This window comes from Somniosus microcephalus, chromosome 5 (assembly GCF_052327205.1).
Source record: "Somniosus microcephalus isolate GS21.2 chromosome 5, FLI_Smic_1.0, whole genome shotgun sequence".
Taxonomy (NCBI): domain Eukaryota; kingdom Metazoa; phylum Chordata; class Chondrichthyes; order Squaliformes; family Somniosidae; genus Somniosus; species Somniosus microcephalus.
The window spans coordinates 94,442,724-94,461,563 of record NC_140991.1 but is presented as its reverse complement, the minus strand read 5'-3'; the positions used below and the strand labels follow the sequence as shown (position 1 = coordinate 94,461,563).

At 48.8% G+C, this 18,840-nt stretch overlaps 1 protein-coding gene across 1 annotated transcript in view; it reads left to right on the top strand.

Annotated features, from left to right (window-relative positions):
* LOC147117215 (voltage-gated delayed rectifier potassium channel KCNH8-like) overlaps positions 1 to 18,840 on the top strand; it is a 172,071-nt gene that overhangs the window by 46,751 nt on the left and 106,480 nt on the right. Inside the window, exon 4 of the mRNA XM_085989350.1 lies at positions 12,287 to 12,486. Within this exon, the coding sequence (XP_085845476.1) occupies positions 12,287 to 12,486 (200 nt within the window). The remainder of the gene's footprint in view (positions 1 to 12,286; positions 12,487 to 18,840) is intronic.

Below are 18,840 nucleotides of genomic sequence, written 5' to 3'. Positions count from 1 at the left end.
ATTGCAGGAATATGGACTACGAGCCAACTGCCCCAAATGCGAGTTCTTCAGGAGACAAATCTCGTATTGTGGCCACATGATTGATGAGGAAGGGTTGCATAGGTCGCTGGACAAGATTGAGGCTGTGGTCAAGGCTCCAGCGCCGGAAGATGTGTCGCAACTGAGGTCGTTCCTCGGGCTGGTGAACTACTACCATAAGTTCTTGCCGAATTTATCTACAATTCTGCACCCACTGAACGCCCTGCTGCAAACTGGAGTAACATGGAAATGGAGTGATGAGTGTAAGCGTGCCTTTCAGAAATGTAAATGCCTAATCACTTCAAAAGAAGTATTGGCCCACTACAATCCAACACTACCGATTCGGTTAGCATGTGATGCGTCTCCCTACGGCATCGGAGCGGTGCTGTCACACAAATTCCTTGACGGTTCAGAGAGGCCAATAGCCTTTGCGTCGCGCTCGTTAACCTCAGCCGAGCGTAACTACGCCCAGATTGACAGGGAGGCCCTCAGCCTGGTGTGGGGGGTGAAGAAGTTCAATCACTATCTGCACGGGCAGAAATTCACCCTACTGACTGATCATCAGCCCCTGGTCTCCATTTTTAACCTGAAGAAGGGCGTTCCAGTGATGACGGCGCAGCGGCTGCAAAGATGGTCACTTTTTCTAGGGGCACATCAGTACGACATAGAGTACAAGGGTACGAAACAGCATGGAAACGCTGATGGGCTGTCGCGCCTACCGTTGCCTACGGTAGAGGAAGCACCTGCAGTGGACCCTGTTGAGATATTCCATGCGACCACAGTCGAATGTCTACCTGTTACAAACTCAAGTATAGAGAAGGAAACCCGAAATGACCCGACACTCTCTCGGGTCTATGATTTGACGGTGAAGGGATGGCCAGCACATGGCGACTCACTGGTGCCAGCATTCTCGCCAAGGAGAGAACAGCTGTCAGTGTGCCGGGGGACCTTGATGTGTGGATCCCGAGTGGCAATTCCACCCAAGTTGAGAGATAGAGTGCTCAATGAGCTTCATGAGGGTCATCTGGGAGGGGTAAAAATGAAGAGCCTAGCCAGGGCGTTTGTGTGGTGGCCGGGAATCGATAAAGAAATCGAGGATATGACCAAGAGATGCACAGGATGCCAGAAGGTCCAAAACGCTCCACCACATGCCCCGCTACATCCCTGGGAGTGGCCCTCATCTCCATGGCAACGGGTACACATTGATTTTGCTGGTCCATTTATGGACTCAATGTTCCTAATCGCCGTGGACGCCCATTCGAAATGGCCAGATGTCATCAAAATGTCCTCCACCACCACGGAGAAACCTATTGCTGTCCTACGGACCATCTTCACCAGGAATGGCTTGCCAGAACAGATTTGCTCCGACAATGGGCCACAGTTTGTGTCCGAGGATTTCCGGAGGTTTCTGAGGAATAATGGGGGAAACATTACACATCTGCCCCGTATCATCCAGCCACAAATGGATTGGCTGAGAGGTTTGTTCAGGCCTTTAAAAAGGCAATAAAGGCAATGTATAACGACGACATACCACTACAACACAAGGTGGATAATTTCTTGTTTGCTTACTGGAATGCGACACATGCAGTCACCAACCAAGCTCCAGCCATAATGTTCTTCAACCGAAGGCTAAGGTGCCGCCTGGATTTTCTCAAACCAAACATAAGACGAGATGTTGAGGATAAGCAATTCCAGCACATAAATGAGAAGCCAACCAGGAGCTTCAAAATAGGGCAACCAGTCTTGGCCCGTGACTACCGAACAGAAAAATGGCAGCCAGGAATGATATACACACAGCAGGGACCACTAATGTACACAGTGGACGTTGGTGAGAGCATCGTGAGACGCCATGCTGACCCGATTCTAGAATCACAGGAACAAGCCAAACCCATACCACGAGCATGTGCACCTGGCAATGAACCCGAAGTACAGATTGCGTCTACCTCAGAAGCAATGGTATTGGAAGCTGACGAACCAACCAATGACAATGAGCCAGAATCAACTCCGCCGCAAGAACAGGATACTCGAGGAAGGCGCTATCCAGTCAGGATCAGGAAGCCTCCTCAAAGACTGAACTTATAAATGATTATTTCAGTTGATGTATATAGTACGGAGAAAATTGTAATTGTAATTAGTTATTATTTAGTTGTTAAGTGAATGTTATGTACTGTTTATCTAAAAGGGGAGGAATTGTTGTGTATGTACCTTTAAGAGAAGAACTGATTCTATACTGCAGTACCGGCAGTGACCACCCCTGTATATAAAGCCATAGCAGGCTTCTGTAATTCAGTCTTAAGTTATACCTGTTTTATTGTTCTCCTGCAGTCCGTGTATTATTAAGGCGCGGACACTACAGTCATCACCTTTTTGACCTCTCTCTTTCCACTTGTGCCTCACACCAGCATCCTTTGCCACTGTTGAACGAATGCAGTGCATTGCAGCACTCATGCCTCCCTCTCTGCCACCCTGTACTCACACTAAAGCAACTCTTGTACCTCCCTGCTTTCAGATGCTGATTCGCCAGGTGAGGAGGCAGGCCCTCAAGCTGGCACTGTGAATGAATCGGAAGGCGAGGAGGAGGAAGAGGAAGCTGGAACATCAATGCCACCCTCAGCCGAGGCAGCCCATGGCCATGATGGGGACACGTCTTCCCTGGAGGGAAGCAGGGGGGAAGGGTCTGTGGAGGGTGAAGCTCCGGGGCCCAGCGGGCTGCAGCAACGTGGGGGGGGCGGGTAGGGAAGCTTGGCGGCCTTCTTCCCGGAGGGAGAATGTGGCCTCCAGTCCTGCTACAGTGAGCGCAGAGGAGGTGTGGCTTCTGGGTGAAATGGGCGCCCAGGCGGAGCGCAGGCACACTGAGCTCCTGGCTGCAGCGGCAAGGATGCCTGACTCCATAGAGTCACTGGCAAGGAGTGTACAGGAATTCGGGGCAGCACAGGCAAGGAGTCTGCAGGAATTTGGGGCAGCACAGGCAAGGAGTCAGCAGGACGTCGGTGCAGCACAGGCAAGGAGTCTGCAGGACTTCAGTGCAGCACACGCGGCTTCCAGCCAAGTGCTTAGTAATGCCATGCAGTCACTAGCTGGTCTGATGCAGACACAGATCAGGGCCACACGAGCACTAACTGCTGCCACACTCGCTGGATCGGCCAGGATTCGCCAGGGCCCTCGCCGCGCCGCAGCAGGCCAGCAGTTTGTGCTTCAGTAGATTGCTGTGCATGCTTCAGTGCTGCCCCGTGCGAGTGCCAGTGTCTCGTCTGACCAGGGAGTGCCTGTGCTCTGTCAGGTTGGCAGCATTCCTGCTGCCAACACTGTCACTCCTCCACTGCAGCTGCCACCACCCGTAGGACAGACTGCTGCCGCCCAAGCAGAGTAGGAGCAGTCAGCAGCCGGGCCCTCCAGGCCCAGAGCTGGTCCAGGCCGTCCCCCAAGGGCATCTGCCGACTCGCTATCTGACCATCAGCAGCCTTCCCCCAGCCTTGCTGCAGCCACTGGGGTCCCATTGCGGAGGAGCTGCAGAGCGGGAAGGGGCCAATCTCGCAAGCGAGGCAGATCACCCTCGCAGGCCAAGGATCATGGTCATTTTTGTTTAACTCTTTTGTTCATTGTCTCCAGGCTGTGAGAGCCAGTTGTGTGTCTGACTGTTTTTTTGGGGGTTTCTCTGTATTTGTTTGTCATGCGGGAAGGGCACAGAGTTTGTTGAATAAATAATTGTCTTTATTCGGATTGTGCATGTTTGCACTTTGAACTATTTGTTGCCTTGACCAGCTCAGGGTTTGCGGAGCGGGTCCATTCATGTTCTTTCAATGGCACAAGCCATTCCCTGAGAGGGGGCCTAGAACCTGTTGTGTCCGTCAGTAGTAAGACACAGACTGCAGGAGAACGGTACAACAGGTGTTTACTCAACGTGGCTCACTCTGGAACTGAACTGTACAGATTACTACTCAGTGCTATATACAGGTGTGGTCACTGCTGGTACTACAGTATACATGAGCTGTATAAAGTAGTTCCCCCCTTAAAGGTATATACATTACAATTCCTCCCCTTTTAGATTAACAGTACCATAACACTCATTTAACAATTAAATATCAAACTAATTACAATTAACACTTTTAACATACAACGTTAGCTGAAAATAGTCCATTTATATATTCAGTCTTTGGGGAGGCTTTCTGATCCTTTCTGGATAGCGCCTTTCCCGAGTGTCTCGCTCTTGGTGCGGAGGCGATTCTGGCACCCTGTCGTCGGTTGGGTCATCAGCTTCCGATGCTACTGTTTCTGGGGTAGATGCGACCTGTACGTTGGGTTCCTCACCAGGTACGTATGGGCGAGGCATGGGGTTGACTTGTTCCTGTGACTCTAGGATCTGGTCAGCATGGCGTCTCACGATGTTCTTCCCAACGTCCACTGTGTACATTAGTAGGCCCTGCCGTGTGCATATCGTTCCTGGCTGCCATTTTTCTGTTCGGTAGTTGCGGGCCAAGACTGGTTCCCCTACATTGAAGCTCCTTGTTGGCTTCTCATGGATGTGCTGGAATTGCTTACTCTCAACATCTCTTTGTACGTTTGGTCTGAGCAAATCCAGGCGAGATCTTAACCTTCAGTTAAAGAACATCATGGCCGGGGCCTGGTTGGTGACTGCATGTGTCGCATTCCGGTAGGCGAACAGGAAATTGTCCACCTTATGCTGAGGCGGAATGTTGTCATTGTACATAGCCTTTATTGCCTTCACAGAAATCACAGAAACCCCACAGTGCAGATAGAGGCCATTTCGGCCCATCGAGCCTGCACCGACACATATCCCACCCGATCCCCGTAACCCCTGCACCAACACATATCGCACCCTATCCCCGTAACCCCACGTATTTAATCCCCCTAACACTAAGGGTCAATTTATCATAGCCAATCAACCTAACCCGCACATCTTCTTAAAGGTTTGTACGAACCTCTCAGACAATCCATTTGTGGCTGGATGATACGGGGCGGATGTGTAATGCCTTACCCCATTCTTCTTCATAAACCTCCGGAACTCTTCGGACACAAACTGTGGTCCGTTATCGGAGCAAATCTGTTCTGGCAAGCCGTTCTTGGCAAAAATGGTCCGTAGGACTGCAATAGTTTTCTCCGTGGTGGTGGAGGACATTTTGATGACCTCAGGCCATTTCGAGTGCGCATCCACGGCTATTAAAAACATTGAGTCCATGAATGGACCAGCAAAATCAATATGCACCCATTGCCATGGAGATGAGGGCCACTCCCATGGGTGTAGAGGGGCATGTGGTGGTGCATTTTGGACTTTCTGGCATCCTGAGCAGCTCTTGGTCAGGTCCTCGATTTGTTGATCGATTCCCGGCCACCACACATAAGCCCTGGCAAGGCTTTTCATTTTTACCCCTCCCAGATGACCCTCATGAAGCTCATTTAGCACTCTATCCCTTAACTTGCGTGGAATTACCACTCGGGATCCTCACATCAAGGTGCCCTGGCACACTGACAGCTGTTCTCTTCTTGTCGAGAATGCTGGCAACAGTGAGTCGCCATGTGCTGGCCATCCCTTCACCGTCAAGTCATATACCCGAGACAGTGTCGGGTCATTTCGGGTCTCCTTTTCTATACGAGCGTTAGTTACCGGTAGGTATTCAACTATAGTCGAATGAAATATTTCGACAGGATCCACTGCTGGTGCTTCCTCCGCAGTAGGCAGTGGCAGGCGTGATAGCCCATCAGCATTTCCATGCTGTTTCGTGCTCTTATATTCAATCTCATAGTGGTGCACCCCTAGAAAGTGTGACCATCTTTGTAGTCGTTGCGCAATCATCACCGTAACGCCCTTCTTCGGATTAAAAATGGAGACAAGAGGCTGGTGGTCAGTCAGCAAGGTGAATTTCTGCCCGTGCAGATAGTGATTGAACTTTTTCACTCCCCACACTAGGCTGAGGGCCTCCCTGTCAATCTGGGCGTAGTTACGCTCGGCTGAGGTTAGTGGTCGTGACGCAAAGGCTATTGGCCTCTCTGCGCCGTCCGAGAATTTGTGCGACAGCACCGCTCCAATGTCGTAGGTTGATGCATCACACGCCAACCGAATTGGTAGTGCTGGGTTGAAATGGGCCAATACCTCTTTCGATGTGATTAGTATTTTGCTCTTCTGGAAAGCTCGTTTACATTCGTCACTCCACTTCCATGGCACTCCAGTTTGCAGTAGGGTGTTCAGTGGGTGTAGTATTGTAGACAATTTTGGCAAGAACTTATGGTAGTAGTTTACCAGCCCGAGGAACGACCTCAGTTGTGAAACGTTTTCCGGTGCTGGAGCCTTGACTACTGCCTCAATCTTTTCTGGGGACTTATGTAACCCCTCTTTATCGATAACGTGGCCACAATACGAGATCTGTTTTTTAAAAAACTCGCATTTGGGGCGGTTAGCTCGGAGCCCATATTCCTTCAATCTAGTGAGCACCTGCTCCAGGTTGGTGAGGTGATCACTGTCATTTTTGCCCGTGACCAGGATGTCGTCCAAATAACACTGGGTCCCTGGGATCCCTTGCAGGACTTGTTCCATTGCCCTTTGCCAAATAGCCGGAGCTGATGCTACCCCGAATACCAGCCGGTTGTATTGGTAGAGACCTTTATGGGTGTTGATTGTGAGATATTTTTTTGATGCTTCTTCTACCTCCATTCGCAGATACGCCTGGGCCAGATCAATCTTAGTGAAGCGTTTCCCTCCAGATAGCGAGGCGAAAATACCTTCAATCCGCGGAAGTGGATATTGCACGGTGTGAAGGACTGGGTTCACTTTTACCTAAAATCCCCACAGATGCGAACCTTCCTTGGTTCCCCAGGTGTGCTGCTCAACGACTTTTTCATCACAGGGACGATGGGTGTAGCCCACTCGCTCCAGTCTACCTTGGACAGTACTCCTGAATGTTCCAAACTCTCCAGCTCTGCTTCGATGGCTGGGCGGATTGCATAAGGTACCGGTCTGGCCTTAAAAAATTTTGGGCTTGCGTTTTCTTCGATTTTAATTGTTGCTGTCATGCCTTTTAGTATTTCGAGTCCTTGCTGGCACACTTCTTGCGCGTCGGTTAGGATCTTTGACAGTCGCCCAGGTGTGACGTCGTCATCCTTTTTGGCAGCCACAGTCAGTGCTTGTATGGAATGCCAATCCAGCTGTATTTTCCGGATCCATTCACGTCCCAGTAATGGTGGTCCTCCATCTTGCAATACATACAGGTCTAGTTTTGGTGTTTCCTTACCGTTATATATAACGGTCACCCTTATTTTTCCTTTGGGGTAGACTTTTTGCCCCGTGTACGTCTTCAAAATAATTTTTGTGTCTCTCATGGGTACATGTGAGAATAGCCGCTCGTAGTCCCGTCGGTTTATGACTGTTAGGGCTGATCCTGTGTCCAATTCCATTTTTACCTGGACTCCTGCTATCATGAGAGTGACCCAAATGGTTTGGTGATCCTCCATTTTGATCACATTATGTAGTTTCAGACAACTCAGCTCCCTGCTTTTGGAGTCGGTATCACTGTTTTGTTCGTCTGAACTATTCTCCGTCACCTTATGTACCTTCTTGTACTTTTCTTTTGGAGATTTCTTATTGCTGGTTTTCTTTCCCGACCTGCAGACTCGTGCTATGTGTCCTACTTTTCCACACTGTCTGCACACTTTGTCTTTGAACCAGCAATCATTGTGGTCGTGTGTTGTTCTGCCGCAGTGATAGCACTTCTCTGTTCTGTATGACATTTCGTTTGTGCCATATTCTTGCGGTCTCTGTTGTATCTCTGCAGCGCCCCATGCTGCTGCTTCATATGATACCGCAATGCTGAAAGCCTTGTCCAGCGTAAGGTCCTTTTCAGATAAAAGCCGTTTCTGGGTTCCTTCACTTTGAAGCCCACACGCACACTTGTCCCTTAAGGTATCTGCCAGTCCCGTTCCAAACTGGCAGTGTTTCGATAGTTTGCGCAGTTCTGTTAAATATTCAGCATTGCTTTCATCCTTATGCTGGTTCTGTTTGTGAAACTTGAATCTTTCTGCTATCAGCAGCGGTGTGGGGTTTAAATGTTCCTGTAGTATCGTCACTATGTCTCCAAAACTCTTTTCCACTGGCTTCGCTGGGGTTACTAGATTTCGTAATAAGCCATACGTCTTTGCACCCATTAAATTTAACAATACCGGCGCCTTCTTGTCATCTGACACCTCATTTGCCTTGCAGTATACCTCTATTTTTTCGACATATGTAGTCCAATCTTCGACTTCATTGTCAAATGCAGTGATACTGCCACTCTTCGGCATTTTGGGTGTGGTTTAAAATGGCTTAAAATGGCGTCTCCCGCGCTTTCCTTCCTCCCCCGCTGCTGCCAACGCCGCTCTCGGCGGTCCTCGTGGCAATGGTGGCGCCCTGTAGGTTTCGCGCGCTTCTCGTGCGCTGCTGCCAACGCCGCTCTCGGCGGTCCTTATGTCAATGGCGGCGCCTCGCGGGTTTCTGCGCGTCGCTCTCCCTCTCCTCGACGCTGCTCGGCCCCTGAACAGCGGCTGCGCACTGTGCGCTCTGCCCTCTCTCTCTCTCTCCCGTCGACGCTGCTCGGCCCTTTGCTGTGCCGCTCGGTCGGGCTCTAGCCCGCCGCTGTCCGGGAAGGGTCTGCGCACTACCTGTTGCCAGCCCATTTCGCTGGACCACCGCCACTGGAAAGCCAAGCCTGGCTTTCACCAGCCTCCCCCGCAATTCTCGAGTCTCTGCTGGATGACTGGGCGGTTGCCCGTGGTCGACGCCCATGGTCGACGCCCGTGTCTCTGGCCTTGACCTCCAATCTACTGGTCCCCAGGAACGAATCCCTGGGAGGTGATGCAGAGTTGCAGGTAGGATCGAATTTGCCTCGTCGCCAATGTTGTGTCCGTCAGTAGTAAGACACAGACTGCAGGAGAACGGTACAACAGGTGTTTACTCAACGTGGCTCACTCTGGAACTGAACTGTGCCGATTACTACTCAGTGCTATATACAGGTGTGGTCACTGCCGGTACTACAGTATACATGAGCTGTACAAAGTAGTAAAGGTATATACATTACAGAACCGACTTACAATAAGCCGCTGACGGACGGCCCTTGCACTTTGTGCCTCCCTCCCATCCTGGTGCTCCTCCTACTCCTCCTCCTCCTCTGGTGGTCCTCCAATGTCTGCTGGCAGTGGCTGAGTCCTGAGGATAGCCAGGTTGTGCAGCATGCAGCACACTACAACGAAATGGGAGACTCGCTCAGGCGAGTACTGTAGGGCTCCCCCGGAATGGTCCAGACAGCGGAACCGTTGCTTGAGCACGCCGATTGTGTGCTCAATGATGTTCCTGGTTGCTTGATGGCTGTCATTGTATCGCTCTTCAGCAGGGGTGCTGGGCGCACGGAGCGGGGTCATCAGCCAGGTGCACAAAGGATAGTCCTTGTCCCCGAGAAGCCAGCCTCCTGGGTGAGCCGGGGCTTCGAAAATGTCTGCCACAGAAGTCTGGCGCAGGATGAAGGTGCCGTGGCTGCTGCCTGGAAAGCGGGCATTGACAGCTAGTATCAGCTGCCTGTGGTCACACACCAACTGCACGTTCAACGAATGGAACCCCTTCCGGTTGCGGTAATCCTCGGCATTCTCTAGAGGCGCCCGCAAAGCCACATGCGTGCAGTCAATGGCGCCCTGGACCATGGTGAAGCCCGCTATTCTTGCAAATCCCATTGCACGCTCTTGCTGCTTGTCCAGGGTCATGGGGAAGGAAATGTACTGACATCTCCTTTGGAAGAGGGCATTCATGACCTGGCAGATGCAGCAATGCACCGCAAACTGGGAGACATTGGCAATGTCCCCAGTAGCGGATTGGAAGGAGCTGGTGGCATAGAAGTTGAGAGCCACTGTCACCTTCACTGCCACCGACAGAGACGTCCTGCTCCTCAGCTGAGGCTGCAGATCTCTCTGAAGCAGGTGGCAGATCTCAGTGACCACCTCCCTTCTGAATCGAAGCCTCCGAATGCACTGCTCCTCAAGCATGTTGAGGTAGGAGAAATGCTGGCGGTATACCATGGGAGGGTAAGGCCTCCTGTGCCGACGCCTGTTGGCCCTCCTCTGTCTGGCCATGATTGGCACTCTCTCTTGGCGTCTCTGAGCCCTCTCAATGCAATGGAGAAACGCAACGTTTCCACCCATTGCAGCCCCCATTATATGTGGCCACTCAAGGCTATGGCACTGAAAAATCAATCCAACTGCAAAGCTCTGGGCTGAAGCCAGAAGTACCTGTGCGAGCGCTGAGTCAAAGCAGAAAGCTCTCTCCCTTTGTCTCTCTGCAAATTTCTCTCTCTCTCACACAGAAGGAGTGGTCCAAAATGGCTACCCCAAAGAATGCAGGAAGAGCCCCCTTTAAATAGCGCCCCCCCAGCCCCACAGCGACTGGGAACCGTTCCACTCAACCAGTCGCTGGGAGCGCCAAGCGGAAAGAAGGGGGGCGCACTGAAGTTCCGGTTTGGGGCGCACCAAGGGCGTTGCACCATGAAATGATGTCAGGATCTGCACGCGCAGCTGAGCGGGCGTTGCGGTTTTGCGCCGCCGCTAAATCTTCACTCAAGTTCGCGAGAGGCGCAGATCGTGCCGCGCCCAGGCGCTAGCTGCTTCGCGCCCCACTTAATTGCCCTCTTAAGGCGCTAGCGGCTGGCGCTACCAACTGAATTTCTAGGCCTATGACTCTATGAAGATTTTGATGTCAATACATTACCAATGTAAGTGTCAAGAGGTACATGACCATGGGGAACATCACAGTTAACCCTGTTCTTATTCTCACCCAGCTTTCACACACTCACTTACCATCAGGGACTACTAGATATCATCAGGGGCAGGAACACTGGCTAAATTCTTTTGCTGTAGACAATTTTGACTGTGGCCTATGGTGAACCTAGCTGAAGTCAGTTAACTCAGTACAGGCCGAGGACTAAACATGGGCCTTTGTGGTGAATAAAGTTCAGCCCTACACCAACTGATGCATTTGTTTAATTTTGATCGTATTAGTTGATCTCTTGTTGCATGGTTCTTCAACAATTCTTTTAAAAACATATTTCTTTCTTTAATTGTCTCTCTGCTTGTCCTGTACTCTCTAATTCATTTTGTCTTATCATCTCAGTGATCTGGTGTTTGTCTACTACTTTTTTCCCATCACTTTCTGTATATCTTTCTTTCCTTCTGTATGCCTGGTATTTGGTATGCTTCACTTCCTTTCTCTTCTTTCCTCTCTTATGTCTCTTTCTTTGCATGTCTTACACTATCTCTTACTCTCACCTGTTGTGGAGACTGCCTCAAGGACACAAATTTCTGATAGCAGCTGAAATGATCTTTTAGGGACCTGGAGGCTGGGACTTTGTTGTTTTTCTGCCTTTACACAATGGAACTGGGGTTGGGGTTGAGAAGGAGCAGAGCTTGAAAGCTAAATTGAAAGGGAGTGAGGGCTAAAACCTTTCCTCGGGGCTAAAATGGAGTGGGGAGCCAGCTCAGCATAAAGTAGGGAGGCTGCAGCATTTGGTATGGATTCAGGGGACACTGAAAGGCTGGGATTGGGGAGGCTAGGTCAGGATTGAAGGAAGAGGAGAGCCAAGGAATTAGCTGCAAATTGATAGGGTGACATGAAGAATTAGTCCCTGGTAATCACTCGAGCGATAGTACAATAACAGTCACATGGTTAGCACAGACGATCAGAACTGTGGGTCGTAAACAGGTTGAAATCCTATTCCAATGATCTGATTGGTCTGTGATAATCAATTCATTAGCATCTCAAATCAGTAACAATGAAGGTTGACTACAAATTATACAGTGTTACAGATATACAGACCCAACATTTTTAATACTATAGATTATTACACGATAGTACCAAAACTGCATTTGTTCTAAAAGCACTTTTTTATTTTTTATTTTGCCAGATATTAATTTGTTTATGAGCATTTCACTATGAGAATATGGGAAGCTTTTTGCTGAGCTCTCTTGCTTTAGGTTGCTAAGTCGAGTTGCTAGTTTTAACCCCAGTAGGATTTCCTAGCAATCAGCTGGATGACAACTCTGATATGCTTCTCATTCATATGACTATGCTGAGTTCAGATCTCCATCGGGATTGCAGCCACAGGAATGTGAGGAATTGTTTATAACCATTAGCCCACTCAACCATGTAAACTCGTGCTTTTTAATCCCATAAACTGACCTATTTTACCCACATTGCTCATTGCTGTTAACGCTCTATTAACCATTTGTTTTTCTTTCCTATCAGCATTGATGCATGCATTGGTCTTCGGAAATGTAACTGCTATCATTCAGCGCATGTACTCCAGGTGGTCTCTGTATCACCACAGAATTAAAGATCTAAAGGATTTCATCCGGGTCCATCATCTGCCAAAACAGCTAAAACAGCGAATGCTGGAGTATTTCCAGACGACATGGTCTGTGAATAATGGAATTGATGCTAATGAGGTACTTTTATTATTTTAAATTCACTACAGTGAGATAATACTTTGACATATTAGTGAAAATTAATTTGAACATAACACTGAATATTTTAAACATAACTGTATATTTCTCTCTGTGTGATTGGTTCCTGATTTTCCCACTATCCTGTTCCCTTGGACTGTCCGTTAGTTGGGCTCTAGACGGGGGTCAGAAGATCTTGGGTTTGAATACCAATATGGTTCACTCATATGTATCCTACTGAGTATCATGTGGGAAGAAAGCAGGAGATCGCAGAGACGATGGGGGAGAATTTCCACAAGGGTTCTCCTGCAGAAATTCAGCCCCATGTGCACTGCTTGTCACGTTGTTACAGTATCTCCTTCAGCAAATAACCACGTCCAATGCTGCACCCCATAGGCATTTATGCCTCACGGAGACCAACCTCCATGGGTAATCACCCTCTTCCCCCTTTCCCTCTCCCAGACTGCCTGTTATTCACAGTACAATCCTGGTGCGGATGTGGGACCCTCTCAATACTGGCACAAGATGGTAGACAGATATGGCACTGTCAAGAAACAGGCAAGGCCACATCAAGGCCATCCACCACACTTACTTCTTCAGTGAATGGTTCACTTAGGAGAAGCACACATTATTGAATAGCGCATTCATTCACAAAGAAATGCACATTATTATAGAATCATAAATCGTTACAGCACAGTAGGAGGCCATTCGGCCCGACGAGCCCATGTCAGCTCTCTGCAAGAGCATTTCAGCTAGTCCCACTCCCCCACCCTTTCCCCGTAGCCCTGTAATTATTTTTCCTTCAGGTACTTATCCAATTCCCTTTTGCAAGTCATGATTGAGTCTGCCTCCACCACCCTCTCAGGCAGTGCATTCCAGATCCTAACCACTTGCTGCATAAAAATGTTTTTCCTCAGGCCGCCTTTGGTTCTTCTGCCAATCACCTTAAATCTGTCTCCTCTGGTTCTTGACCCTTCCGCCAATGGGAACAGTTTCTCTCTATCTACTCTGTCTGGACCCCTCATGATTTTGAACACCTCTATCAAATCTCCTCTCAATCTTATCTGCTCTAAGGAGAACAACCCCAGCTTCTCCAGTCTATCCACGTAACTGAAGTCCCTCATCCTTGGAACCATTCTTGTAAATCTTTTCTGCACCCTCTCTAAGGCCTTCACATCCTTCCTAAAGTGCAGTGCCCAGAATTGGACACAATACTCCAGTTGAGGTCGAACCAGTGTTTTATAAAAGTTCATCATAACTTCCTTGCTTTTCACAGGAAATCACAGGAACCCCACAGTGCAGATAGAGGCCATTTCGGCCCATCGAGCCTGCACCGACACATATCCCACCCTATCCCCGTAACCCCACGTATTTAATCCCCCTAACACTAAGGGTCAATTTATCATAGCCAATCAACCTAATCCGCACATCTTTGGACTGTGGGAGGAAACCGGAGCACCCGGAGGAAACCCACGCAAACACGGGGAGAATGTGCGCTATGCCTCTATTTATAAAGCCCAGGATCCCGTATGCTTTTTTAACCGCTTTCTCAACCTGCCCTGCCACCTTCAACGGTTTGTGCACATATACCCCCAGATCTCTCTGTTCCTTCACCCCCTTTAGAATTGTACCATTTTGTTTATATTGCCTCTCCTCATTCTTCCTAACAAAATGTATCACTTCACACCTTTCTGTGTTAAATTTCATCTGCCACTCATCCCACCAGCCTATTTATGCCTTCCTGAAGTCTATCATTATCCTCCTCACTGTTCACTATACTTCCAAGTTTAGTATCATCTGCAAATTTTGAAATTGTGCCCTGTACAACCATGTCCAAGTCATTAATATATATCAAAAAAAGCAGTGGTCCTAGAACCAATCCCTGGGGAACACCACTGTATACCTTCCTCCGTCCAAAAAACAACCATTCACCACTACTCTCTGTTTCCTGTCACTTAACTAATTTCGTATCCATGCTGCCACTGTCCCTTTTATTCCATGGGCTTCAACTTTGTTGGCAAGCCTATTATGTGGCACTTTAGCAAACACCTTTTGGAAGTCCATGTACACCACATCAACCGCATTGCCCTCATCAACCCTCTCTGTTACCTCATCAAAAAATTCAATCAAGTTAGTTAAACACGATTTGCCTTTAACAAATCCATGCTGACATTCCTTAATTAATCCATACTTGTCCAAGGGACAGTTAATTTTGTCCCTGATTATCATTTCTAAAAGCTTCCCCACTACCGAGGTTAAACTGACTGGCCTGTGGTTGCTCGGTTTATCCTTATACCCTTTTTTGAAAAAGGGTGTAACATTTGCAATTCTCCAGTCCTCTGGCACCACCCCCATATCTAAGGAGGATTGGAAGATTATGGCCAGTACCTCCGCAATTTCCACCTTTACTTCCCTCAGCATCCTAGGATACATCCCATCCGGTCCTGGTGACTTATCTACTTTAAGTATTGCCAGCTTTCTAGTACCTCCTCTTTATCAATTTTTATCCCATCCATTATCTCAACTACCTCCTCTTTCACTATGACTTTGGCAGCATCTTCTTCCTTGGTAAAGACAGATGCAAAGTACTCACTTAGTACCTCAGCCATGCCCTCTGCCTCCATGTGTAGGTCTCCATTTTGGTCCCTAATTGGCTGCACCCCTCCTCTTACTACTCATTTACTATTTATATGCCTGTAGAAGACATTTGGATTTCCTTTTATGTTAGCTGCCAATCTATTCTCATACTCTCTCTTTGCCCCTCTTATTTCCTTTTTCACTTCCCCTCTGTTCTTTCTATATTCAGCCTGGTTCTCACTTGTATTCTGAACCTGGCATCTGTCACACACACCCTTTTTCTGCTTCATTTTATTCTCTATTTCTTTCGTCATCCAGGGAGCCCTGACTTTGGTTGGCCTACCGTTCCCCCTCATGGGAATGTACCTCGACTGTGCCCGAACCATCTCTTTAAAGGCAGCTCATTGTTCGATTACAGTTTTGCCTGCCAATCTTTGATTCCAATTTATCCAGGCCAGATCCATTCTCAACCCACTGAAATTGGCCTTCCTCCAATTAAGTATTTTTACTTTAGGTTGCTCTCTGACCTTTTCCATAGCTAATCTAAACCTTATGATACTATGATCACTGTTCCCTAAAAGTTCCACATCTGACACATGCTCCAGTTGACCTACCTCATTCCCCAGAACCAGATCCAGCAATGCCTCCTTTCTTACTGGGTCAGAAATGTACTGATCAAGAAATGAACACACTTCAGAAACTTTTCCCCCTCTGTCCTTTACACTATTACTACCCCAGTCTATATTAGGATAGTTGAAGTCCCCCATTATCACTGTCTATAGTTTCTGCACCTCTCTGTAATTTTCCTATAATTTGCTCCTCTCTATCCTTCCCACTAGTTGGTGACCTATGGAATACACCTAGTACTGTAATGGCACCTCGATTGTTTCTTAACTCTAACCAAATCAATTCTATCCTTGACCCCTCCAGGACATCCTCTCTCTCTCCAGCACTATAACATTCTCCTTAACCAATACGGCCACCCCACCTCCTTTCTTTCCTTAATACAAAAAGAAAATACTGCAGATGCTGGAAATCTGAAATAAAAACAGAAAATGCCAGAGAAACTCAGCAGGTCAGGCAGCATCTGTGAAGAGAGAAACAGATTTAATGTTTCAGGTCGATGACCTTTTGTCAGAACTGGAAAAAAGCAGGAAATGGAACAGATTTTTAAACAAGTGAAGAGGCTGGGAAAGGGGGGAGGGGATGAAAGAACAAAAGGGAAGGTCTGTGATAGGATGGAAGGCGGGAGAGATTAAGAGACATTAAGAGATATTCAAGGCAAAAGGAGATGGTAATGGAACAGGTTAAGAGCGTCTGACGTGCTATCTGTCAAGACTTCTTGAAAGAAGAAATGTCAGCATTTGACAGCTCTGTGAAGCTCTCAAACACTGACATTCTCTGTAGTTTGATGAGTCCTGGGGGAAAAATTCAATTGGTTTGCGCCTCCCGTTAGCGCCTTAAGAGGGCGCTAATGGGGCGCAAAGCAACTAGCGCCCGGGCGCGGCAATATCTGTGCCTCTCGCGAAATTGACCAGACATTTTGCGGTGGCACTAAACAATACCGGCCCGATCTCTTGCGCACACAGATCTTGACGTCATTCGAGCATGCAACGCCCTTGTGGCGCCCCGGAACAGATATTGCGTGGCGCCCCCATCCTTTCCGCCTGGCGCAACCAACGACAGGTAGACTGGAACGCTTCCCAGTCGCTGTGGGGCTGGGGGGGGGGACGCTATTTAAAGGCGGCCTCTTCCTGGCTTTTTCTGTGGTAAACATTTTTGCACCACTTGTTCTGACAGAGAGAGATTCTGAGAGAGACAAAGAGAGACTTCTGCATAGAGTCAACGCTGTGTGAAGTAGTTTTGGCTACTGAGCATCACTTTGCAGGTACTTTGGTTTTTGACTTTCATTACTTTGATTGCCAAGAGATTATGGGGGCTGCACTGATTGGGGGTGTCGTCCTGCGCCAGCAGAATCGGAGGCCACAGAGACGCAGAGAGAGAGTGGCAATCATGGCCTGACGGAGGAGGGCCAACAGGCCTCTGTACAGGAGACCTTACCCTCCCAGGGTATTTCGCCAACAATTCTCCTACATTAATATGTCGGTGGCAGTGAAGATCACAGTGGCTCTGAACTTTTATGCCACCGGCTCCTTTCAAGCAGCTCCAGTTCGTGGTCCATTGCTGCATCCGTCAGGTCACAAATGCCCTCTATAAAAGGAGACGACAGTACATCTCTTTCCCCATGACCCGGGCCAAACAGCATGAATGCGCTATGGGCTTTGCGAGGATAGTGGGCTTCCCCATGGCGCAGGGTGCCACTGACTGCACGCATGTGGCATTGCGTGCACCACATGAGAATGCAGAGGATTTCCGCAACCGAAAGGGGTTCCACTCCTTAAACTTCCAGTTGGTCTGTGACCACAGACAGCTGATACTTGCTGTCAATGCCTGTTATCCTGGCAGCAGCCACGATGCATTCATCTTGCGCCAGACTACTGTGGTAGAACTTTTCCAGGCACCGCATAACCCAAGTGGTTGGTTTCTCGGGGACAAGGGATATCCACTGTGCATCTGGCTGATGACACCGCGCCGTACCTCCAACACCCCCGCTGAGCTGCGGTACAACGAGAGCCATCTCGCTACCAGGAACATCGTTGAGCACACAATTGGCATGCTCAAGCAACGGTTCCGCTGTCTGGACCACTCAGGAGGAGCCCTGCAGTACTCGCCTGAGCGAGTCTCCCTCTTCATAGTTGTGTGCTGCATGCTGCATAACCTGGCAATCCTCAGGACCCAGCCAATGCCACCAGGCCTTGGAGCACCACCAGAGGAGGAGGAGGAAGATGAGGAGGATGATCATCAGCAGCACCAAGGCGGGAGGGAGGCCCACAATGTTGAAACTGGAAGGGCCGTCCGTTAACGTCTGATAGCAAGCCGCTTCTAGGTCCCTGCTGAGGAAATGGCTTCTGCCATTGAGAACAACATGAATGAAACCAACCCGCAACCCCTAAGCCAGCCAATGCAGCAATGATTCCAAAGACCAAACATGTACATTTTGAATACAAAAACTTATTTATTTTACAAACTCTCTGTGTGTCATTTCCTCATGACAAACTAATAGAAAGAAACACAAAAAAAGTCATTAACATAACTGGTTCTCACAACCTGGAGATAATGTCTGATGTAAAAAGACTACTGAGCACTTGGTTTGAGTATAAAACAAGGCTTTAATCAACTGTTTCAAAACCATGAGATTTCTAGTTACATCACTAGTTCCTGGTTACAGAAACATCCTAAGCAAGCTGGGCCCACGCCCGAGTATTTAAAAACACTAAACAAAAATTTGACCACGAACCTCGGCCTTTAATAAAAAATTGACCAACATTTTGTCACACCTCCTACTTTTTGCCCTTCGAGGATGATCTCCTTCCCTTGAGCACTTCCCCCTTCCCACCCTACAGCTCCTCCGTAATGGGACCCCAGTGGCTGCAGCAAGGCTGGTGGAAGGCTGCTGATTGTCAGAACCTGAGACTGCAGATACCCTTGAAGGATGGCCTCAACCAGCTCTGGGCCTGGAGGGCCTGGCTGCAGACTGCACCAACTCTGCATGGGCGGCAACAGTCTGTCCTACAGGTGGTGGCAAGTGCAATGGAGAAGTGACAGTGGTGGCAGCAGGAATGCTGTCATCTTGAGAGAGGACAGCAACTCCCTGCTCGACCGACACACTGGCACTCCCACGGGGCAGCACTTCAGCATCCAGAGCAATCTGCTGCCGCA